The sequence below is a fragment of the Pecten maximus genome, chromosome 4 (genome assembly GCF_902652985.1).
Source record: "Pecten maximus chromosome 4, xPecMax1.1, whole genome shotgun sequence".
Lineage (NCBI taxonomy): Eukaryota > Metazoa > Mollusca > Bivalvia > Pectinida > Pectinidae > Pecten > Pecten maximus.
The window spans coordinates 26,869,656-26,896,977 of NC_047018.1; the positions used below are offsets into that span (position 1 = coordinate 26,869,656).

Below are 27,322 nucleotides of genomic sequence, written 5' to 3' on the forward strand. Positions count from 1 at the left end.
GCAATTTCACTGTGATGTCATGTTACATGTACCATTATACTACAACGCCAAATGAGGATGTATCTAGGAATTCGTTAGGAAGAAAATGTTACTTAGGGAGAAGAGAAAAGATGAGATCCAATTCAATCGTCACTTACGAATCACACACTGTACAGAATTTAAGTCTACTGTAGGGCAAAATAGGGAGGGAGGAGGGGTGGAGGGGTAAACCTGCAGAACACATCTATACATCTATAGAGTGCATATTTTAAGAGTGAAACAAACATATTTCTTTGAAATGGGGTCATCATAATATATATTTGAGAGGAGATAAAGACTATAACAGGAACTTAAGTGTTTTATATCACATTCTGAATACCAGAACTCCTGATCTGATTGATGTTAATTACATAAAAGTTGTGTGCCATAACATGCACGCTGCCAGAGGTGGAGATAGAAATCGGCTGAGTCAACCGTGTCGGCCCTCTAAAGACGAATCAATCTATAAAACAGAGCAACAGGCCTGCCCTACTAGCTCTGTGTTTTGTAAAAGTTGTAGTTTCTTTCAAATACGTCCGTTTGGATTCAATAAAATGTGGATATCTTTAGAATGATGTGCTCGTAAAATACAGCAAATACCTCAAAGCAGATGTGCCATACTGCCATAGGGTCGCGTTCGAAAGAATACATATACAAGGCTTAGACCTTTAGTGTCTGACGGAAACTCTAGTCAGCTAAACTCTGCCGCCTCTAAAGGCCGACCATTGTTGGTACTCCGATTGTCCATTCTCCTTACTAACCAGCAATGACCATTGTCAAATTATACTTTTCACTTATTTGAAAGCACATAAAATCCTTCAATGGTCGATTAAAACAACAAGTTTAACAACAAAAAATAAAAGTTTAATGTATAAACTTTCGATCACGCATGTAGGTTTGTAGATATGAGAATTGATGTTCATTAAAGGGAGAGGATATGCTCCCCAGTGCCTTCCCATGTCATTGGCTCGCCCGCTGGGCGCATCTGTGTTTATTTTAGGTATGCGTCTTCACTTTGAAATGGCTTGTATGTTTTATGTAAATGTATAGGATTCTGGGTAAGAGGATGGCTTCTCTTTAAGACTGAATCTATTATAGATGAAAGGGAATAATTAACCATGGGCTTTCCTTAACACTTGTATACATTTATCTGTACCCATATATAAACTTTACATTCAAGTGTACGGGATAACTTTATCTTGCCTGAACTTTAAATCACTTAATTCAGCTTGTCTTTACTTACATCAGGGAAAATATCATTTATAAATTCTGGAGAGGGAAAAATAAACCTTTTATCATTTGTCATGCCAAAAACTATGTGAATCCAAATCGCTGTAAATCTACCAACATTTATTTTCTAAAAGTGTGTAAGAATGTGAAAAGTATCATTCTTTTGTTGAGGTTTTGATATTTCGATATTCTCTCGGTAAAACAATATATCATTTATAAACACAATATCGTTTTATGTATATAACAATAGGATATAATTACTCTTTACTTTCAGTTGTATTTGTCGCTATAATAAAAGCTGTAAAATCTAATGGTATTCTCTGTTTCTTCTCAAGACAGGTACAGTCTGAGAAGACATTGGTGCCAACTTACCAGATACGGGCCCAATTAACCTCCACGGGGAATGGCATTCTCGTGGCATGCACGTGAACCGCCGATACAAAGTACAAGATGACTGTTGGTATCAACTAGTAATTTTCAAATTAAATGTCGGGCACGGGAGTTGTGTTGGAAGCAATACAAACATGACTGGGGCGAAACCTTTGGTGTAACATTTTAAATATTTATCATATAAAACATTTCTCCATAGACCGCCCTATACATACATGTACCCCAGACAAAGCTGTTATTTATTATAACTCTGCACTCGATGTTCATTAAAACAACGCATCATCAATGAACATTTAATTAGATTGAACATTAACAAACATATTCGTATGTGTGTACGATACCATTGTTATACTACACGTGAGCTGCTTATTTCACTGTATACTGTGCTGGTCTCGACTCATTATGGTAAAGACTTCTAGTGATTAAGACGACGTACCATTATGATCAATGAGATGTCGTTTTACGTACCAAAGATTAACTACAATTCATGTCGCATTAGGCAACCATGGGGATCAACTAACTCCTCTTTCATTGATTGCAGAACCCATACCATCTTTGTATGACTTTCCTTTGGTGGATGGGAAAATGTCACGGCAGGGGAGGGCGACTGCTGGTTCAGGAATTCAAGCCAAGGAAGAAATGGCGAGGCAGACAACATGTTGTTCAGCTCACCAAGTAAAGAACGAGAACGAGGATTGTGTATACGAGGGTCGTGGGTTTGTCGGTCAATACCGAGTCAATTCATATTATGGTTAAGGTACAGTACGTGATTGTATTCTGGGTAAGGTACAGTACATGGTTGTATTCTGGGTAAGGTACAGTACATGGTTGTATTCTGGGTTAGGTAGAGTACATGGTTGTATTCTGGGTAAGGTACAGTACATGGTTGTATTCTGGGTAAGGTACAGTACATGGTTGTATTCTGGGTTAGGTAGAGTACATGGTTGTATTCTGGGTAAGGTACAGTACATGGTTGTATTCTGGGTAAGGTACAGTACATGGTTGTATTCTGGGTAAGGTACAGTACATGGTTGTATTCTGGGTAAGGTACAGTACATGGTTGTATTCTGGGTAAGGTACAGTACATGGTTGTATTCTGGGTAAGGTACAGTACATGGTTGTATTCTGGGTAAGGTACAGTACATGGTTGTATTCTGGGTAAGGTACAGTACATGGTTGTATTCTGGGTAAGGTACAGTACATGGTTGTATTCTGGGTAAGGTACAGTACATGGTTGTATTCTGGGTAAGGTACAGTACATGGTTGTATTCTGGGTAAGGTACAGTACATGGTTGTATTCTGGGTAAGGTACAGTACATGGTTGTATTCTGGGTAAGGTACAGTACATGGTTGTATTCTGGGTAAGGTACAGTACATGGTTGTATTCTGGGTAAGGTAGCAGTACATGGTTGTATTCTGGGTAAGGTACAGTACATGGTTGTATTATGGGTAAGGTACAGTACAATGTTGTATTCTGGGTAAGGTACAGTACATGGTTGTATTCTGGGTAAGGTACAGTACATGGTTGTATTCTGGGTAAGGTACAGTACATGGTTGTATTCTGGGTAAGGTACAGTACATGGTTGTATTCTGGGTAAGGTACAGTACATGGTTGTATTCTGGGTAAGGTACAGTACATGGTTGTATTCTGGGTAAGGTACAGTACATGGTTGTATTCTGGGTAAGGTACAGTACATGGTTGTATTATGGGTAAGGTACAGTACATGGTTGTATTCTGGGTAAGGTACAGTACATGGTTGTATTATGGGTAAGGTACAGTACATGGTTGTATTCTGGGTAAGGTACAGTACATGGTTGTATTCTGGGTAAGGTACAGTACATGGTTGTATTCTGGGTAAGGTACAGTACATGGTTGTATTCTGGGTAAGGTACAGTACATGGTTGTATTCTGGGTAAGGTACAGTACATGGTTGTATTCTGGGTAAGGTACAGTACATGGTTGTATTCTGGGTAAGGTACAGTACAATGTTGTATTCTGGGTAAGGTACAGTACATGGTTGTATTCTGGGTAAGGTACAGTACATGGTTGTATTCTGGGTAAGGTACAGTACATGGTTGTATTCTGGGTAAGGTACAGTACATGGTTGTATTCTGGGTAAGGTACAGTACATGGTTGTATTCTGGGTAAGGTACAGTACATGGTTGTATTCTGGGTAAGGTACAGTACATGGTTGTATTCTGGGTAAGGTACAGTACATGGTTGTATTCTGGGTAAGGTACAGTACATGGTTGTATTCTGGGTAAGGTACAGTACATGGTTGTATTCTGGGTAAGGTACAGTACATGGTTGTATTCTGGGTAAGGTACAGTACATGGTTGTATTCTGGGTAAGGTACAGTACATGGTTGTATTCTGGGTAAGGTACAGTACATGGTTGTATTCTGGGTAAGGTACAGTACATGGTTGTATTCTGGGTAAGGTACAGTACATGGTTGTATTCTGGGTAAGGTACAGTACATGGTTGTATTCTGGGTAAGGTACAGTACATGGTTGTATTCTGGGTAAGGTACAGTACATGGTTGTATTCTGGGTAAGGTACAGTATATGGTTGTATTCTGGGTAAGGTACAGTACATGGTTGTATTCCGCGTGAGGTACAGTACATGGTTGTATTCTGGGTAAGGTACAGTACATGGTTGTATTCTGGGTAAGGTACAGTACATGGTTGTATTCTGAGTAAGGTACAGTACATGGTTGTATTCTGGGTAAGGTACAGTACATGGTTGTATTCTGGGTAAGGTACAGTACATGGTTGTAGTTTGGGTAAGGTACAGTACATGGTTGTATTCTGGGTAAGGTACAGTACATGGATGTATTCTGGGTAAGGTATAGTACATGGTTGTATTCTGGGTAAGGTACAGTACATGGTTGTATTCTGGGTAAGGTACAGTACATGATTGTATTCTGGGTAAGGTACAGTACATGGTTGTATTCTGGGTAAGGTACAGTATATGGTTGTATTATGGTTAAGGTACAGTACAATGTGGTATTCTGGGTAAGCTACAGTATATGGTTGTATTCTGGGTAAGGTACAGTACATGGTTGTATTCTGGGTAAGGTACAGTATATGGTTGTATTATGGTTAAGGTACAGTACAATGTGGTATTCTGGGTAAGCTACAGTACATGATTGTATTCTGGGTAAGGTACAGTATATGGTTGTATTCTGGGTAAGGTACAGTACATGGTTGTATTATGGTTAAGGTACAGTACAATGTGGTATTCTGGGTAAGGTATAATACATAGTTGTATCTTCACATAATGTACATGGTTTCCAGATCAGAAAGCAAGTTTACATTTTGTGATAAATCGTATACGATTATCTCATTTCTTAACCCAAATACACTTTATGAATTATAGACATGACACTGGATTCGTTAAAAATAAACCTTACCCGCGGGCTATCGGTCGCTATAAATCCTCGGTTACATTGTGGAAAAACGTCGGAAACAGAGCTTATCTATTGGTGACGTATAAAACAAACATCTCCTAAATCAAACCATTAAACTCGGGTTTTATACTTACACTGTAGACCTACTTCCACGTGATAATACGTATAACCGGTGTGGCGTCGAACATTTCAAAACAGTGACGGTTAATTTAAACGGAAGAATGAACCAAGGAATTTTTCATCAAAATATCAAATTATCAGATAATTAAAATTTATTATTCCAAACTGGAACCATATGTAACAATGCTAGAAAAATATCCTCTTACTCAGATTTTTTCACAGATATGCACGAATGAATTCCCAGGATTAATCAGAGCCCCCTTTCTTTGACCCCCCTAATGAGCGGGGAGATAGATCTATAGAGGTAGGTAGGGGAAGTCTGTAGATAAGATTCGGCCAGATACCCATTGTAATCTCTCGAATTGAACCACATTTACTGGGAATTAGAAGGAACGTAATTAGATTGGGTTCCAGCGGTTTGTTTAGTTAGTATAAGCTTGCTTCCTTCACTCTACCAACGTACCAAGAGATCTTAGTCTGGGGAGCTTGACAACACGAAACGGATACTTTATCTGTGAATTACCAAGAAATGTACGCTTATCTTACATTTCCTGCGAATAATTTCATGTGCGAACTTTCTATACAAATGGGATCTACATTATACAACTTAGGATCGAGATAATAGGCGGATCTGTCTACTATGTGTAATAAGACTTGGCCCAGCGTGAAACATACAGACAGACTTTGTCATGGAATTACTCAATGGAATTGGTTTATCTCGGCAGAGAAACACACGTTCCCTAACGGTTGTCGGGGTATACATTATGTCATATCTAATTTTGTGAGGAGAAAACAGAAAGAATGTTTACCTAAGCAATAGTAACTGTCATTAAAGTGAGCGTGTCCGATAAGAGAGAGATATACCGAAGTTTTTATAGACAGCTTTTGAACATTCAGGAGCAGATATCCTTAAAATAGCCATGCTATTGCGTACACAACAAACATTTCATGTAAAGAAACTTTGCTCCAAGGAATATTTATTCGCTGTTATCTATATAGATATATAGTGGCGAAGCTCTAAAACTTAGTGACATCTCGCGCCATTTACAAATAATATTTACAGTTTTAGTTACAATCTGTGAAACTAAAAATATCGAATCTACTCAGATTTCTCTATCCTACAATGTGTTATTTAAAAATATAGTTTATATAAAAATGCACCCGATGACATAGCAAAAATGGCGATGATCAGCCACCGACTCAAGTCACATCTATACCGGCAGTAGAGAAAAACTGAAAATTCTGGGTAATCGGACAATACTTCTTTCTACTATCCTGAATTAATTTGTTAATATTAATGGAATTATTACTTTTGTAATAAACATGGCATATCGCCGTATTAATATCACATTTTTATGTATTTTAAATCAATTAAAACACATAATTATTTCAAATGGGATGATCCCATTGACGCCCGTTCTACAAATCCTCCGAATTAATTTACGTTTTAGCGATGCATAAATGGTGACAGAATGGCGATTAGACATATGTACCATTCGCGTGACAATCTGTCATACAATGCCATAATAAGCTTACATTTCAGTTCAGTTAAGGAATTTAATTAAGACAAATGTGGTTTTTAAACTTTATGTTACAGAATACAAACAAATAAAGGCTTGACAAGTGACATTTTCTTCGACGACTAGATTAACATACTCGTGTTGACCGCACGTGAAGTGGCCGGCTTCTCTAGCAGGTACGGACCAAGTGATGGGACGGCTATCGTACAACACTCGACATTAGTAATGTACTAGACGATTATCTAGTTTTGTAGTCAATCTGAATTAGTCGTACTTAATAGCTCTCAGCACATCAGTCGCCTCATTGTAACAACATAAACCAAAGTTGTACTATTGTATAAAAGTAGTTGACACGTCTAAACTATAAAACTATCATTAACAGTTGACGCTATCTCAAAAAGTAAAAGCATGTTTCTTAAATCTTACTAGATTAGAAGACAACTTTTAAAGACAGAAATAATTCGAAATCGATCCACTTCCAAGTACATTAATAGACAACTTACAGACTAGACATGTATCTATTACAAAATTGACAGGGATAAACAGAGGTTTGTGTGGCAGTAGTGTATACAGGGCCTTACCTAATCTAATTATATCTAACAGTCTTTATACACACTAATTATAATCTTGTCAACGATTACAGTAGACTTAAGAATCAGTTGTGATATTACCCCCGTTATCGACCATCGACAGACATGTCAGTATGGAATAAAAGTCTACCCCCTGTCAAATGTCGGCCAATTGCACTGAATCCAGAGACAGTCGAAACTCTGTGAAACTTGGCACATAGGGCTAAAGAGTCAAGGCAAACTCTTTATAACTGACAATTAATTTTCCTGATGTCATTACTATAAGTAAACAATTGAGTTGGCGGAACAATCCCAATGTATATCTATCTAGACTTGGCATGTAATGCATAACACTTTTTACAGTTCATGTTGAAAATGGTTAACTATAAATGAAAAAACTTTTTAAAAACACCTTAGATGAGGAACGCGCGAGCAAGTGATGGGAAGAGCAAACATGTTGAATACAACGAATGATGGCGTTATGATGATGTGTGTATGAAAAGTAACACCAATTATTTAAGTGGTGCAGAAAGTGAAAAAATATGGTGGCGAAGAAGGATCCACTTAGCCATGTTATATCCTTGTTGTCTGAATGGTATATGTTTAAGGTAGCCTGCTGAATTGTTATTATCCTCGGTAGGTTGAAAACATTTCTTGTTCAATAACATCAACTTGTAACACAAAGTCACGCACTGTTCTCTGTAGATATGCGTTCATGCGTTGTGAAGCAACCAACAGCGACTCTAAGTCCGTGTTGAAACGTATTACTATTTTAAATTAGAAATAAAATAAACATTTCGATCATTAAATCTCTACCCTTCCAACTTCCGGTGTAACTGATAGGTGAACTTGATGCCAAATTAAGTGAATGATTTGAAGTTTTCAAATTAACATATTCTAAAATACCTTTGGTAGGTCGATACAAGTGTGTCACATTCCAACAAGCAGACATCGCCATTAAGTGCCACATACCCGTGATGGCATGCAGATATAGTGCAGTGCTTGTCAAGTGTCTTGTAAACGAACCCTGAGCAACATGGAGGACCCGGGCCATTACGTCAACATTCACAAACAGGGATACAAACTATTGGCTCTATTGATTCAGCATAACAAAAAGCTCAAGATCTTAAACCAAACAGTTTCTAGTGTCAGTAATATCAGCAATACTCTCAATGGCTGACAAAGAGACAATTTAGTAGAGGTGTGGGAATCTAATCCCTATTGGAGATACTTTACAGATTAGGTAGAAATATATCGAGTATCCCATTTAATCGTCCACATTCCTCGAGCTCCGGGTATCAAAATTGTATTAAAATAGCAGTAGTTAAAAACTACGCTACAATTATAGCTGAAAAGAATTTGAGTCGTATATTATATAGCATGGTTTCAATATCACACATCTCATGTTATTTTAATATATTATTAAAGTTGCCTTTAGCCAGATTCGGGTGAATTAATCGTTTAAGTTGTGGGTCATGCTCCTTTAAAGTAGTCTCAGGAATTTCAAATCGACTTTTAAGTCTTCAGACGCTTGTTTGGACAGTCCATGGTCAAACATATCGACAGGCCAAGACGAATCGGTAGTTGAAATGATGGAGTAAATATACGTAGAGGTGTGGGGGATGAGGTGGTCCTGACCCAGAGGGAACCACGGGGTTATACACACAGAGTGCCTTACACAAACACATACCGGCTTTATCATAACGTGGCCTAATGTAAAATCTTGTTTAGAAAATACACACGGACATAATGTTATCGGGCATATTTGTGTGATAAGTGCGAAGTTACATATTTGTAAATAGAAATTTAAATTCTCTATACACATTTACTAATCCACTTATAAGATCCCCACACACACGCATATACCCAGTGTACATAAAGACCCGTCCGACCGATGGCATCCCACACCCGGTCACCGACTAGAAATACCCTTTAAAATATATAATATATATCAAATATATGTATATAACGATGTTTCAGTATAAAGGTGGTATGTAAAACTTACCGTAACGGCTGTAAATGTAGATAAGACGGCATACGATAGTTGTAATGTCGGTAGTTATTGGCCCAACACAACTCTAAAATAGTCAGGTACACTAGACATATTAAACTTCCTAGCGTAGTCAAGTTCATCCTCGATGTTTGTGGAACGGAATCAATAAAAATAAATAAAAATAATCCGGAATTCACTTAAAAAATTTCAGGGCTGTAATAATATTTGATCCAAATTCGATCTACAAATTCCGGATTGACTGCCCCTTTTGATTGCCAGTTGACTGCTAAAACACCTCTACTCCTCCACAGCAGCCAATGGTAATGAAAGTCAGCTCGCCGACACAGCTACATAAACACTTCAAAATGTCACTAACCGTTAACTGTTCGCTGCTTAAATACACATACGGACGCGTGTCCGCTTCCCGTGTGTGTTTTCTTGCGTACCTATGATGATGTCCGGTGTTACGTGTTACGTATCAGACATTCTTTATACCGTCCATGTACTAACAGATCGAGAAGAGATGTGAGAGCGACCATTGACGTGTGTACAGGCCGATCTAGGGTGGTACCTGTACATAATAAACCGATAGCGACCCAGTTAGAACTTAAAAGGCTATATATCTCGCACCGATACAGCGAGTTCGGGTCCAATTCTCCCGGTTTACGTAATATGTTAATAACTACACAAGTTTAAACATTACCTGATATTTAGAAACAATGTCCTTTAAACAATAATAAGATTTATATAGACAAACGGATTAAACCCAAACACAGATCATCACAATTTGCCCATCGTAACCATGTGTATATCAATTAAAAACGATCATAACAGACATGCATGCTGGTACAATCATGTGAAATATTGAAAATTTATTTTTAATATAGATTTAATCTGCCGTGAAATTTTCCATGTCTGGGTATTCCTAACGAGCACCTGATGGTTAACACTTAGTTAGATAATTTCTCCAGACGTTATGTTATTAATAAAGATTTTATTTGAAAACTATACCACATTTGCGATCACTGCTGTTACGCTTGATCACATAATAGGGTGGCCGGGGTAACGCCCCTTTATCGCGGATGTATCGGAATCTAACGTGAGACTGATACTCATTGACAGTATCAACTGCGCGATCGCCGAGAGTTGCAGGTCATCTCAATTACAGAGAGCGTCTATAGTGGAGAACAGTGTGACGACAGTTCTTATCTCTACCTTATAACAACTCTCAAAATGGTGAAAATGGACACAGAATACAAAATATCTTCGATGAGAATCTAACAGGTGCAAAAAATGTCGCACAGCTACCAATGAACACAGATACTTCAAACGGTGTTCGACCTCCATGATATTCATTTCAAAAATACTTTGTCACACGAGATAAGAATTGCAAGCATGTACAAGTGTAATCACAAAAGATTATTTACTGATGAAAGACAGTAAATAAGTATCGTATGGAGTTATCTCCGACATTTTAAAAGTTCACATGAGTACTACTGATATTTTTGGTTTTTGTATCCGCAGATAACTCAGCGATATTAGGACCAACCACAGGTAACTAAACGAATTAAACGCTAGTCACAGAATACTAGGAGACATAGAATACTAGGAGTCACAGAATACTAGGAGTCACATGTTACTAGGAGTCACATGTTACTAAGCGATATTGACACCAGTCACAGGTTACTAAGCGATATTAGAACCAATCACATGTTACTAAGCGATATAAGAACCAACCACAAGTTACTAAGCGATATTAGAACCAATCACAGGTTACTAAGCGATATTAGAACCAATCACAAGTTACTAAGCGATATTAGAACCAATCACAAGTTACTAAGCGATATTAGAACCAATCACAGGTTACTAAGCGATATTAGAACCAATCACATGTTACTGAGCGATATTAGAACCAATCACAGATTACAAAGCGGTATTCAGACAGATCACAAGGCTACATCGCGATATATAGACCGGTCCTAGGTAACTAAGTGATACAGGTACTATTCACGGGTAACTAAGCGATATTAGAACGATGTGCGATTCCGACAAGTCAACTCATGGAACGTAAATTGAAATACTCATTTATATAAAAATCCAGATACTATACGGGAAAATTCTACGAATGATAGGTTTAAACGGATCGATAATCAACAAAACATTCACAAAGCCATTGTAGGAGAGAAAATCATAAATACTGTTGGTCCATACTCCCCTCGCCTAGTTATACACAGTACAATAAGGACATCGGCATTGGTGAGGCAACTTTGAAAACTAATTATCTAGTTCATTTTTGTATACAACACAACGGTCGGTGTCGGCTCCGGATTGCGTGTCTTGGAGTTATGACTTAAGACTATTTGGTTAATTGTTATAACTGGGTGAAGTCCTCAGTGGAAGACTGGTGTCCAACAATCGTCTGACTGCCGAACTGACTTGTGCTAAGTTGTTCTTGGAGATAGCTTCCATCCCTGGTTTCGGATCCAGTGAAACCATCCGTATCTATGCCGATATTCGAAGACCCATCCATATTTCCGTGTTTAAGGGAAGTTGCTCTACTCCCACGTCTGTTTGCTGTGCCATCCTTGTAATGCTCTTGACGTGAAGTAGGAGGTCCCTCGACGTTTCCTCGAGTCAAACCTCTATTATCATGCCGTGGAGGAGACCTTTCTCTGCTTCCATGAGATACACCCCTATCTTCTTGTTTCGGAAGAGATCCATCCGTGTTCCCTTGCCTCGGAGGAGACCCATCCCTGTTTCTGGGGGAGAGTACTCTATTGTCAGGCATAGTTAATGTACCATAATGGTCCTGATATCGGGGAGGGGACCCTTCTCTGTTTCCATGGGGTCCATTCCTGTTTCCATGAGACCCATCTCTGTTTCCATGAGTCCCGTCTTTGTTTCCATGGGATCCATCCTTGTTTCCATGGTCTCTGCTGAGATGCCTATGAGGTGGAGATCCGTCCCTTTTATCGTGTCTGGGAGGCGACACATCTCTATTCGCATGCCTTTGTGGAGACAGATCTCGGCCTCTACTCCTATGAGAGGTTGGATTATCATGCCGTTGTGATGTGCCTTCCTTGTGACCTTGGTGCCTAGGAGGCGATCCTTCCCTGCTCCCGTGCCTCGGAGGAGAACTAGCCCTGCTGCCGTACTTGTGTGAAGTACCGATTTCATGGTCCTTATGAGATTTCCCATGGCTATGGTGTCTGTGGTGAGATGTACCGTGATCGTGATGCCGATGGGAGTGCCTATGAGATGACCCATCCTTGTCGTGATGCCGGTGTGATGCGCCACTCCTGCCGTGTTTTTGGGAGGATTCGTGTTTATCATCGTGTTTGTGGTAAGGGCTTTCCCTGTTCCAGTGCTCTTCCTTCGCTTCATCCCTCAGGTTTTGTAAAACAACTTCATTATGCAAAATTCGTTTCCTTAGTTCTTCATTGCGCAATCTCAGCATGTCTTTTCGATCTTGCTGATCCTGAACGTTTTCACGCAACATGTCGTGTTCATTTCGTAGTTCAGACAACTCTTTATCTTTAGCTCTCCAGTCCTCTTTGTAGCCCAGAGACGAAATCAACGTTTTAGGATCAATATCGAGAGACTGCAGGATATCACGTTTCTCTCTACTCTCCTCCCAATCAGCAATTAGATTCTGAAGGTCAGCCTTGTGAGCCCGACTATGGTTTCCTCGTAACCTCTCAACACTGTCATACTTTCCCTCTGCCTCTTCAATATTTTCCAACACCTTTTCTATTTGTTCGTCTGCAAGTTTCCTCTTCATTTCTAGCAAACTTTGCTCTGCTCGACAATCTTTAATTTTCTGGACCCTCATTGCTTTCTGGTAGTCGTGATCTTGCCACTTCAACGGAACTTCGTCTCTCTTTTCTACAAGCCACTTCCTGTCAAATTCAACTTCTTTTTTCAATCGTTCTAAGCGTTGCTCTTTTTCACGAAGTTGTTCTGCGTCTCTTTGGAGATGACCTCCCCATCTTTTGAGAGAAGAGTCAAAATTAGTCAACACCACACCCATCTTTGTCAGTGTATCATCTGTCTCTCGCAATTTAACCTCGCCGACCTTTACCATACCAGAATATGCATCGTATATGTCCCTCAGTAGGTCGTTGTTCTGGTGAAGTTGTTTTATGCAGCCGCATATCTTTTCGGGATCCGTTACCTGAATGCTGATGTTCTGGGTTGGCGGACATTTGAGAAAAGATAACAGTTTTTTGGCCATCCTCCTGTACTACTCTCACCAGTGTTTGTTTAACGGTCACCCTGCCTGCTGTTTACGTTGGTTGCAAAATATGTTATGTCGACGCCATTATTGTTGTTGGTTACCAGATAATGACGTCATGACTTATTGTGCTGTCCTGTGAGATTATGACGTCATTAACATCGTCCACAACAATGTTGTTCGCGGAAAAAAACTTTCTTGGTTACAAGAAACGCTATGTATTATCGTGTTTTGCCATACAGGTGACCTGTCAAAATGTTATAGGCTAAAACAGTATATATACAAATATGCTACATGCAGTTTTGAAATACTAGTATCTCACATTTGTCGCCGGGAAGGGGGGTCACAAATGATATTCTTAACACGTCCAAAAGTGAGAGTAAATTAAGAACAGGAGTAGAAATGGTAGACTGTCATTACAAGAATTGACTTTGTGCAAAGCATCGAACGAAACTACACTTAACACAAGAAAGCTCAAGCCAGTTACATTGATAATCGTGTAGTCAATGGGGTATTTTATTTGTTAATGAATTGTCGAACTCAGTCATTCGGGGTGGCCGGGTGGCGCAGACGTTAGCATAGTCAACATCTAAGGAGAAAGGCCGGGATTTGATTCCACGACTTTACTCACTGGTATTCAGATAAATAGTTAATCATTACTGTAGGAAATGTGTAAGTTGATAACTTTTCGTTTTCTAATTTACCAGCGGCCATACAGGAAATGCTGAAATGTTTGTCCTGCGTTCTTAAAAAAACAGGACAATTTTACCTTAAAATTTGAGTTAAAGAGAATCAAAATTAACAACAGCTCAATTCCGATTTTGAATAAATACAAACTTAAGTTGTCAATTACGAAAACTTTCAAATTACTTTATATATATATATATATATATATATATTTATTAGACTCCATCAATATAACATTACAAGGATTTGGTTTGTCGCTCCGTGAACAGAAAGGGAAACCAAATCACTGACACGGCGGAGAATCTTTACATAGCGAACTAAAATGTTTTTATCCGTGGACGTATACTTCAATATCTATTGTGTAAACAGTTTCACCTTTGACAAAATAAAAAAAAAATGTTAAAGGTCGCATAAGTACATTTTGATGAGAATTCACGTTTTATATTTAAGCCCTATAATTCATTCATGGCTTCAGGGAAACACTTAGCAACTTTCGACTTTAACTTTAAACTTTACATGTATTTATTGAATTATATATATATAATTACACCTGAAGAGCTTGCTCTCAAAGCATGTTGAAAGCGCTAGTGTGAATTTCTGGTTTGTGTTTTTTATTATTATTACTATATATATATATATATATAAGTAAAATAAAAAAACCAACTCTCCGTTAGCGCTTTCGTCGCGTCATGGCGACTCTTCAGAATTATATATATAATAAAATAAAAAGCCAAACACAGATCTGCTGCCTCCCTAGTACTTTCGCGGCTACATTCTGCCGCTCTTCAGGGGATTATGAATTTTATTCGGTACATCCTATATATATATATATATATATATATAGGGTATAGTAAGTAATAACGACGGTATGGTCCAATAGAGGTACTGGATCTTAACAAACCTTGTTTAACCTTTTATTTTTACACCTCATTTATTAATTAATTTTTTTATTTCTTCAAGCTGTACACCACCTAAGATGTTTTCTAATTAATTACAATAGGCCTTCGGCGTATTGATCATCGACCGAGGGGACAAAAAAATAAGACTCTCCAGATTTCAGAATCATACAAGATATGCTTTACTATTTTATCAAAAGGATTAAATATACCTTTGACGGACAGATCATGTTTTTTTTACCTTTCTCTAAATCATCGCACATAACAATGGATACTTTTATAACACATGTATGTATTGTGGTTTTTGGCAGGGCCTATACCCCAATACGTAAACTTATTCACACATTCTTTTACTACATTTTACACTGCTATTACAATCTGTACCTATGGTGTGAAATGTGTTCTGTTGTAAATTTCGTAATTTGTTTCTCAATGAAATGTCATCTATAATTTCAGTCCCACAGTGCCATTTTGCCTAGGTTGTGGTCCCGTCGCCTTCGTGGAATTCTTACGACAAAAATAATTTCCAGGAACAATGACGGCGTGCCATGATCACAGTAATCAGCGTTTGATTGGCTAGCCAAATCTGCTGGTCACGTACAAGGTGTATTACCGACGCACAGAACATTGTTAACAGGAAAGAGGTGCACTTCCGAGTGCAATCATATTTCCGTTGACGTATACAAGACCACGTGCGTCTGTTCCTGATCAGAACTTATAGAAAAAATATTAGCCCCTACTCCTACTATATCATTTCCTACTAGATCTATATCAATAAGATGCAACACTTGAAAAGTTGTCGATTAACTTTGAATTTAAATTCAATGCGACTAAATTAATAATAAAAGCACACAAACTTCAGTGATGTTACATGGTTTAGAATCCTTAAATATCAATGCATACTATTCCTTTATCCTTTGATAATAATCTAAACATGTGAAAAATTGACCAAAAGCGGTCGTGATAGCCGACGATGCATCGACTGTGGAAAGGAAGTGTGATATATTTTAGACCCGTTTTGCAATGAACAATCTGATTGGTCGATAGTTCTGTAAACAATACTAACTATAATTGGCGACCAATCAGACTATCCGTTTTATACAGCTCTAAGATAAAAAGCCTACATGTACTTCCGTTCCACAGTCGATGCATCGTCTTGTTGATATGGTAGGAGTAGGGGCTATTTTTTGTCTATAAAGCAGACACATAAATAATGCCATTCATCGTTGTATTATATTGTTACCTGACTCTCTATGTGAATGTAAATTGATTATTTTCGACTGTTGACCGTTCAATATGTTTTGACTGTTAACTAGCGAGGAACATCCGCACGCGCCCAAACAACCAAATGATTACGATTAAGCGTCTTTCAGATCGTGATTTGTAAACATTATATCTAGCAACGCCTTGATTCGAAGTCAGAAAGGTTCGAAGAAATCTCCAATCAGGGGTTGTTGTATCTATTGAAAACAGGGATTTGGCTACCATATAAAACGTCATAGAAAGATCTGTATGAATTCTGGCAGTGTACTGTGAGACCAAAGGGACGTCCACTTTTGAGTTCTAAAATACACCATAGCCGAAATTAACAGTTAACTGAAGGATTTTTACGCGTTCCTCAGCCTAATGAAATAGCCTATATGTGAAATCTTGTGGATTATTCAGGTAACAAAACAGTGTTTCATGCCACCTTTTCAGGTATCAAAACAGTTGTTTCATTTCCCGAGGCCTGCGGTGTTGGTGCTGTATCAGTTTTGACTGTTGACTGATATGGCATGAAACAACTGTATACTGTTATGACTTCGATACTATTAAAAGAACAACAAAACAAAACAAAGCAAAACAAAAACAAAAAGAAAAAAACAGCAAAAACAATAATAGATAAAAGAAAACAAAAAAGGGAGAAATATTTCATATAAACAACAAAAAACAGCATGATATTCCAAACCCCATGTTAAAGAATATCTTGTACGAAGGTACTTTACATACAATCTAATGCCTTATAGAAGTATAAAGAATGTATCCGTGATCAGTACAATACATGTAGGATACATCTCGATGACGATACAATATCGTATATATCGGTATTAAAGTGTTTCTTCAGCGTATAAATATCGTATGTTTTGAAGGATACCGTTCACATATACCTGAGGTGTACTATATACTTTATTCATAATTATATGTCAACTCGCAATATGTCGTGTTATATTAGCCGTGTCTATTTTCTATTTGGGCCCTGGAATAACACCCTTAACTAGCAGGACTGGACGACTACTATAAATGTCAAAACTGGCGGAGCTGAAAGATTCGATCATAAGCTCAGTTTATAAATAGATGTATTGCGAACACCTGTCCATTTCAGGTAAAAATGGAAAGTGTCTGTACGCTTGACCTGGCTAGGTATACGATTACTGTTCTGTATACATGTTATACACGATTCTCCTGGACTTGATACAGCACCAACACGAATAACTCAAAACAAAACAAAAAAGTACATTTGTAACTGAAGTTATGTGCGTGGGGATTGTTTGATATTTCATAGAACATTGAGTTTTCTTTTGTTTTTAATTATAATGGCTGCTTAATTGGCTAGTTTATCTGAAGTGCATGCGATGACTTGCTCATCATGGCTACAACATGTATTTACGTATGTATCCGGGTCATTATCTTCCAAGTTTACCCGAGACTTAAGCTTTATTTTCTACGTCAATATTACACAATATGTGTATATCATTATACCTATACTCAATGGCCTTACCCAAAGACTTCGAGAGAACGTTCAAGAGAGAAAACGGCCATGAATTTTCCACACAATGAGGAGAGTGTTGTGCAGATTTCAGATGTGTTGGATGTTATATGAATGCTCTACTTCTTATATAACCGGGTTTCTAACAGCTAATACTAATTTTTATTTTCCCAAAGGGCACACCCATCTCCCGCCGTGAATCGGACGGACTTCTACAGTTGTACTAGGAATATCTACAAAGTTTAGATGTAAAATTCGTTTGGAACACAGTAACATGACGTATTGTTAATAGTATACAAAGGTAGCATACAGCCTTAATGTGACAATGCATTTCTCGAATTCGGCGACTACTCTGCGTGGAGCTGAAAAAGTAAAAAAAAACATTAAGACACCAAAATGGAAAAAAAAAATAATAAAAAATCCATAACTAAAATATCCGATACGTGCAGTGCGTATAGAAAGCTGAAACCATGGTCTTCTCTTCGTGGAATGGTACAATACTAATTGAGACGGAAGTATGCACACAGTGTGACTATAATTTCGATGATATAGCTATTAAAAGTCAATTGTTTGATTGTTTGTTTTCGAGATAAGTCACACATTGAACAACAACTAGAAGCTGTGTACATTTCACATACCACTCAGTCCTTACAAAGAAAGTCGTTTTAGACGCTTCATAGAGCGGCTAATGGAGCGTTATGACCCATGACAAGGTTTAACGAAACTTCAAACTGAAAAATTTAATACGTACTGTTTCGATTTTATCTTCAATGATTGTCAAAAACTGAGGATCTATCAAGGAAATTGGATTTGACGCGATACGATTTTCAAGTAGCTGACCTCATTTCAATTGAATATCGAAAAATATATTAGTAGACAGCTCAAGTGATCACTTCAATTTGGGTACGATAGCAAACACATCTATGTTTAACACACCAATGTCACCTGTCATAGATCTTAGTGATCTCGTCAACGTCACTGAAGTCCTTTCTAAACGACAACACAGAAATCGGACTGATAAGTGTCCGGATTCCAAGCGTAATGAAGCATTAACTTTATTGCAATTACTGCTGTGATTTCACACTGTTGAAAGGATATATCAATCACAGAAGTGCAGTATGAGGGATCAGATAGAATCCGTGTTCTATCTCGAATTTCAGTAGAAGCTGTTTATTCAAGGTTCAGCAGATCTATATCTCGGGACTGATACTACAGTGTGTTAAATCACACGGAGAGCTTCGCTTATTTTGGATAATCAATGAGTTCTCTATTAATGTTAATTAGAGTCCGCGGGGATTTTATACTTTAAGTAAGAATCGTATCATTGTAAACCGATAAAATATCACAAGAAAACGCCTCAAATTAATTTCTGTTGTGGAAACACTGATTTAGGTCATTTTTCGTACTTATAAATAAGTTTAAATATAAAGAATTGAATGTTTTAAATAAAACTGTATCTGTGAAGTTGATGTATTTCTTAAATTATCACAAGATACATACAAGGACCGTCACAAAGTACATACAGGGTCCGTAACACAAATTACATACAGGGACCGTCACACAAAGTACATACAGGGACCGTCACTCAAAGTACATACATGGTCCGTCACACAAAGTACATACAGGGACCGTCACACAAAATACATACATGGTCCGTCACACAAAGTACATACATGGTCTGTCACACACATGGTCCGTCACACAAAGTGCATACAGGGACCGTCACATAAAGTGCACACGTGTTCCGTCACATAAAGTACATACATGGTCCGTCACACAAAGTACATACATGGTCCGTCACACAAAGTACATACAGGGTCCGTCACACAAAGGACATACAGGGACCGTCACATAAAGTATACACGTGGTCCGTCACATAAAGTACATACAGGGTCCGTCACACAAAGTACATACAGGGACCGTCACACAAAGTATATACAGGGACCGTCACACAAAGTATATACAGGGACCGCCACACAAAATACATACAGGGACCGTCACACAAAGTACACACAGGGACCGTCACACAAAGTACATACAGGGTCCGTCACACAAAGTACATACAGGGACCGTCACACAAAGTACATACAGGGACCGTCACACAAAGAACATACAGGGGTCCGTCACACAAAATACACACAGGGCGAGTCTTTGAGTGGATTTTCTAAAATCAGTATCTCTGTTTTTCTATATGACATCGTTATTTACATACTCTAACACTGGTAATGCTATATCGATTGTCTTAAACCATATGATGAAGTGAATATATCAATCCAGTACACATTTTCCCATATTGTTAAAGATGGTTATCGTCGAAGCAAATTATATTTTTTTCTGATTAAATTGAGCAATATTCAAATTTAAGATTGTCTATATCCCTCAATAAATTTCACGAAACGGTAGATTCCGGAAAATGTGAAAATACACAAATGTAGTTGGAAATTCCTAACTGATCAAAATCGTAAATAGGTGATAAGCAAATGTAGTGCAAAAACTGATGTTTTGTAAACAAAAATAGTCGAGCGGAAACCATTACGGAGGGAAGTACCTCTGATATTTCAGAATGAATGAAACATGCCGGAAAGAAAACTGTAACTAAGATCGCCACAAAACTCAAATGAGAGAGAAAATAACAGCCGCAGATATCTCGGGGGTAGGGGAGATAGGTCATTGGAATGCCATAAAAGAAGAAACGGAGAAGCTCTCATCTTACTTAGATAACGGGCGTACTTGGTACAGGTGGGTGAAAGTCTACTTCTTGAATGCCGTGCACGGAACTGGACCCTTAACTAAACCAGCGCTATGAACTTTATTTTTATTTGTTTTTATCTCAATAACAGCTGAAAGGAAGAAAATCAAACGTTCCGCAAAACGCTAAATTAAACACTTGATCTTTGATAATGCCAGTGTTGAGATGAAAAGAAAGTGCACAGTCCGCGTACAGTGTAACTGGCCCGGGACCGGCGTACAGCTTTCACCCAGATCAATGTTACGTACAGTGTAACTGGCCCGGGACAGGCGTACAGCTTTCACCCAGACCAATGTTACATACAGTGTAACTGGCCCGAGACAGGCGTACAGCTTTCACCCAGACCAATGTTACATACAGTGTAACTGGTCCGGGACCGGCGTACAGCTTTCACCCACACCAATGTTACATACAGTGTAACTGGCCCGGGACCGGCGTACAGCTTTCACCCAGACCAATGTTACATACAGTGTAATTGGCCCGGGACCGGCGTACAGCTTTCATCCAGACCAATGTTACATACAGTGTAACTGGCCCGGGACAGGCGTACAGCTTTCACCCAGACCAATGTTACATACAGTGTAACTGGCCCGGGACAGGCGTACAGATTTCACCCAGACCAATGTTACATACAGTGTAACTGGCCCGGGACCGGCGTACAGCTTTCACCCAGACCAATGTTACATACAGTGTAACTGGCCCGGGACAGGCGTACAGATTTCACCCAGACCAATGTTACATACAGTGTAACTGGCCCGGGACCGGCGTACAGCTTTCACCCAGACCAATGTTACATACAGTGTAACTGGCCCGGGACCGGCGTACAGCTTTCACCCAGACCAATGTTACATACAGTGTAACTGGCCCGGGACAGGCGTACAGCTTTCACCCAGACCAATGTTACATACAATGTAACTGGCCCGGGACCGGCGTACAGCTTTCACCCAGACCAATGTTACATACAGTGTAACTGGCCCGGGACAGGCGTACAGCTTTCACCCAGACTAATGTTACACTCAGTAGAGTGTAACTGGCCCGGGACAGGCGTACAGCTTTCACCCAGACCAATGTTACATACAGTGTAACTGGCCCGGGACCGGCGTACAGCTTTCACCCAGATCAATGTTACATACAGTGTAACTGGCCCGGGACCGGCGTACAGCTTTCACCCAGACCAATGTTACACTCAGTAGAGTGTAACTGGCCCGGGACCGGCGTACAGCTTTCACCCAGACTAATGTTACACTCAGTAGAGTGTAACTGGCCCGGGACAGGCGTACAGCTTTCACCCAGACCAATGTTACAAACAGTGTAACTGGCCCGGGACCGGCGTACAGCTTTCACCCACACCAATGTTACATACAGTGTAACTGGCCCGGGACCGGCGTACAGCTTTCACCCAGACCAATGTTACATACAGTGTAACTGGCCCGGGACCGGCGTACAGCTTTCACCCAGATCAATGTTACATACAGTGTAACTGGCCCGGGACCGGCGTACAGCTTTCACCCAGATCAATGTTACATACAGTGTAACTGGCCCGGGACCGGCGTACAGCTTTCACCCAGATCAATGTTACATACAGTGTAACTGGCCCGGGACCGGCGTACAGCTTTCACCCAGACTAATGTTACACTCAGTAGAGTGTAACTGGCCCGGGACCGGCGTACAGCTTTCACCCACACCAATGTTACATACAGTGTAACTGGCCCGGGACCGGCGTACAGCTTTCACCCAGATCAATGTTACATACAGTGTAACTGGCCCGGGACCGGCGTACAGCTTTCACCCTGACCAATGTTACATACAGTGTAACTGGCCCGGGACCGGCGTACAGCTTTCACCCAGACCAATGTTACATACAGTGTAACTGGCCCGGGACCGGCGTACAGCTTTCACCCAGACCAATGTTACATACAGTGTAACTGGCCCGGGACAGGCGTACAGATTTCACCCAGACCAATGTTACATACAGTGTAACTGGCCCGGGACCGGCGTACAGCTTTCACCCAGACCAATGTTACATACAGTGTAACTGGCCCGGGACCGGCGTACAGCTTTCACCCAGACCAATGTTACATACAGTGTAACTGGCCCGGGACAGGCGTACAGCTTTCACCCAGACCAATGTTACATACAATGTAACTGGCCCGGGACCGGCGTACAGCTTTCACCCAGACCAATGTTACATACAGTGTAACTGGCCCGGGACAGGCGTACAGCTTTCACCCAGACTAATGTTACACTCAGTAGAGTGTAACTGGCCCGGGACAGGCGTACAGCTTTCACCCAGACCAATGTTACATACAGTGTAACTGGCCCGGGACCGGCGTACAGCTTTCACCCAGATCAATGTTACATACAGTGTAACTGGCCCGGGACCGGCGTACAGCTTTCACCCAGACTAATGTTACACTCAGTAGAGTGTAACTGGCCCGGGACCGGCGTACAGCTTTCACCCAGACCAATGTTACATACAGTGTAACTGGCCTGGGACCGGCGTACAGCTTTCACCCAGACTAATGTTACACTCAGTAGAGTGTAACTGGCCCGGGACAGGCGTACAGCTTTCACCCAGACCAATGTTACAAACAGTGTAACTGGCCCGGGACCGGCGTACAGCTTTCACCCACACCAATGTTACATACAGTGTAACTGGCCCGGGACCGGCGTACAGCTTTCACCCAGACCAATGTTACATACAGTGTAACTGGCCCGGGACCGGCGTACAGCTTTCACCCAGACTAATGTTACATACAGTGTAACTGGCTCGGGACCGGCGTACAGCTTTCACCCAGATCAATGTTACATACAGTGTAACTGGCCCGGGACCGGCGTACAGCTTTCACCCAGATCAATGTTACATACAGTGTAACTGGCCCGGGACCGGCGTACAGCTTTCACCCAGATCAATGTTACATACAGTGTAACTGGCCCGGGACCGGCGTACAGCTTTCACCCAGACTAATGTTACACTCAGTAGAGTGTAACTGGCCCGGGACCGGCGTACAGCTTTCACCCTGACCAATGTTACATACAGTGTAACTGGCCCGGGACCGGCGTACAGCTTTCACCCAGACTAATGTTACATACAGTGTAACTGGCCCGGGACCGGCGTACAGCTTTCACCCAGACCAATGTTACATACAGTGTAACTGGCCCGGGACCGGCGTACAGCTTTCACCCACACCAATGTTACATACAGTGTATCTGGCCCGGGACAGGCGTACAGCTTTCACCCACACCAATGTTACATACAGTGTAACTGGCCCGGGACCGGCGTACAGCTTTCACCCACACCAATGTTACATACAGTGTAACTGGCCCGGGACCGGCGTACAGCTTTCACCCACACCAATGTTACATACAGTGTAACTGGCCCGGGACCGGCGTACAGCTTTCACCCAGACCAATGTTACATACAGTGTAACTGGCCCGGGACCGGCGTACAGCTTTCACCCAGACCAATGTTACATACAGTGTAACTGGCCCGGGACCGGCGTACAGCTTTCACCCAGACTAATGTTACACTCAGTAGAGTGTAACTGGCCCGGGACCGGCGTACAGCTTTCACCCAGACCAATGTTACATACAGTGTAACTGGCCCGGGACCGGCGTACAGCTTTCACCCAGATCAATGTTACATACAGTGTAACTGGCCCGGGACCGGCGTACAGCTTTCACCCAGATCAATGTTACATACAGTGTAACTGGCCCGGGACCGGCGTACAGCTTTCACCTAGACCAATGTTACATACAGTGTAACTGGCCCGGGACCGGCGTACAGCTTTCACCCACACCAATGTTACATACAGTGTAACTGGCCCGGGACCGGCGTACAGCTTTCACCCAGACCAATGTTACATACAGTGTAACTGGCCCGGGACCGGCGTACAGCTTTCACCCAGACTAATGTTACACTCAGTAGAGTGTAACTGGCCCGGGACCGGCGTACAGCTTTCACCCAGACCAATGTTACATACAGAGTAACTGGCCCGGGACCGGCGTACAGCTTTCACCCAGACCAATGTTACATACAGTGTAACTGGCCCGGGACCGGCGTACAGCTTTCACCCACACCAATGTTACATACAGTGTAACTGGCCCGGGACCGGCGTACAGCTTTCACCCACACCAATGTTACATACAGTGTAACTGGCCCGGGACCGGCGTACAGCTTTCACCCAGACCAATGTTACATACAGTGTAACTGGCCCGGGACCGGCGTACAGCTTTCACCCACACCAATGTTACATACAGTGTAACTGGCCCGGGACCGGCGTACAGCTTTCACCCAGACCAATGTTACATACAGTGTAACTGGCCCGGGACCGGCGTACAGCTTTCACCCAGACTAATGTTACACTCAGTAGAGTGTAACTGGCCCGGGACCGGCGTACAGCTTTCACCCAGACCAATGTTACATACAGAGTAACTGGCCCGGGACCGGCGTACAGCTTTCACCCAGACCAATGTTACATACAGTGTAACTGGCCCGGGACCGGCGTACAGCTTTCACCCACACCAATGTTACATACAGTGTAACTGGCCCGGGACCGGCGTACAGCTTTCACCCACACCAATGTTACATACAGTGTAACTGGCCCGGGACCGGCGTACAGCTTTCACCCAGACCAATGTTACATACAGTGTAACTGGCCCGGGACCGGCGTACAGCTTTCACCCAGACTAATGTTACATACAGTGTAACTGGCCCGGGACCGGCGTACAGCTTTCACCCAGACCAATGTTACATACAGTGTAACTGGCCCGAGACAGGCGTACAGCTTTCACCCAGACCAATGTTACATACAGTGTAACTGGCCCGGGACAGGCGTACAGCTTTCACCCAGACCAATGTTACATACAGTGTAACTGGCCCGAGACAGGCGTACAGCTTTCACCCAGACCAATGTTACATACAGTGTAACTGGCTCGGGACCGGCGTACAGATTTCACCCAGACCAATGTTACATACAGTGTAACTGGCCCGGGACAGGCGTACAGCTTTCACCCAGACCAATGTTACATACAGTGTAACTGGCCCGGGACCGGCGTACAGCTTTCACCCAGACCAATGTTACATACAGTGTAACTGGCCCGGGACCGGCGTACAGCTTTCACCCACACCAATGTTACATACAGTGTAACTGGCCCGGGACCGGCGTACAGCTTTCACCCAGACCAATGTTACATACAGTGTATCTGGCCCGGGACCGGCGTACAGCTTTCACCCAGACCAATGTTACATACAGTGTAACTGGCCCGGGACCGGCGTACAGCTTTCACCCAGACCAATGTTACATACAGTGTAACTGGCCCGGGACCGGCGTACAGCTTTCACCCAGACCGATGTTACATACAGTGTAACTGGCCCGGGACCGGCGTACAGCTTTCACCCACACCAATGTTACATACAGTGTAACTGGCCCGGGACAGGCGTACAGCTTTCACCCAGACCAATGTTACACTCAGTAGAGTGTAACTGGCCCGGGACAGGCGTATAGATTTCATCCAGACCAATGTAACATACATGTCTCGCTTTCGATGTTTATCCATGGTATCGTGTCACTGTCTCAAATAGAGTTTCCATTCCAGGCTGTTTATAGGACAGTATTTTCCAGGTCAAGCTGGACACTATTATATTACTACATGGGCGATGACCAGCTTTATCTTCCGGATCTATCTTAATTAGTAACACAATATACACGCATTTATCATGATATTCTGTTAAATGAACAGCAATCTACCGATGCATCGAGTAGGTTAAACCAATACCTATTTTACCACACATAAATACAGTGTTACTTTTGAACAAAAATACGTAAAACATTCAAATGAAATATATCCCTCGTCCTCAATCATACTCAAAAAGAAGTCATTTATGTCTTTATAGCTCGTCACTTCTTAAAAACAGGTAAAAGTAGTTTGATATACCAGAAACTCGACCCTCATTAACTACAGGTAAAAGTAGTTTGATATACCAGAAACTCGACCCTCATTAACTACAGGTAAAAGTAGTTTGATATACCAGAAACTCGACCCTCATTAACTACAGGTAAAAGTAGTTTGATATACCAGAAACTCGACCCTCATTAACTACAGATAAAAGTAGTTTGATATACCAGAAACTCGACCCTCATTAACTACAGATAAAAGTAGTTTGATATACCAGAAACTCGAATCTCATTAACTACAGATAAAAGTAGTTTGATATACCAGAAACTCGACCCTCATTAACTACAGATAAAAGTAGTTTGATATACCAGAAACTCGACCCTCATTAACTACAGATAAAAGTAGTTTGATATACCAGAAACTCGACCCTCATTAACTACAGATAAAAGTAGTTTGATATACCAGAAACTCGACCCTCATTAACTACAGATAAAAGTAGTTTGTTATACCGGAAACTCGACCTTCATTCAATAAAGATAAAAGTAGTTTGTTATACCAGAAACTCGACCCACATTAACTAGTAACTACAGGTAAAAGTAGTTTGATATACCAGAAACTCGACCCACATTAACTAGTAACTACAGGTAAAAGTAGTTTGATATACCAGAAACTCGACCCTCATTAACTACAGGTAAAAGTAGTTTGTTATACCAGAAACTCGACCCTCATTAAAAACAGGTAAACATAGTTTGATATACCAGAAACTCGACCCTCATTTAATACAGGTAAAAGTAGTTTGATATACCAGAAACTCGACCCTCATTAACTACAGGTAAAAGCAGTTTGATATACCAGAAACCCG

At 40.9% G+C, this 27,322-nt stretch overlaps 2 protein-coding genes across 6 annotated transcripts in view; both read right to left on the reverse strand.

Annotated features, from left to right (window-relative positions):
• LOC117325658 (collagen alpha-1(I) chain-like) overlaps nucleotides 1-9,628 on the reverse strand; it is a 52,157-nt gene extending 42,529 nt beyond the window's left edge. For 2 of the 5 annotated variants that reach the window (XM_033882059.1, XM_033882058.1), the window contains exon 1: nucleotides 9,263-9,625. In XM_033882059.1, coding sequence (XP_033737950.1) covers nucleotides 9,263-9,390 — 128 coding nt within the window. In that variant the 5' untranslated portion in view covers nucleotides 9,391-9,625. Of the gene's footprint in view, nucleotides 1-9,262 lie in introns of all 5 variants that reach the window. The other 3 variants (XM_033882055.1, XM_033882057.1, XM_033882056.1) reach the window with 3 other exon arrangements.
• A 1,993-nt stretch (nucleotides 9,629-11,621) lies between these two features.
• LOC117326472 (eukaryotic translation initiation factor 3 subunit A-like) lies at nucleotides 11,622-13,484 on the reverse strand. The gene has a single exon (XM_033883221.1). It carries the CDS (start codon nucleotides 13,482-13,484, stop codon nucleotides 11,622-11,624), a length of 1,863 nt encoding a protein of 620 aa, XP_033739112.1.
• Nucleotides 13,485-27,322: the final 13,838 nt, after the last annotated feature.

What these genes read in the sequence shown, in the direction of transcription:
- LOC117326472 (XM_033883221.1), bottom strand. Translation starts at nt 13,484, where the DNA reads ATGGCCAAAAAACTGTTATCTTTTCTCAAATGTCCGCCAACCCAGAAC.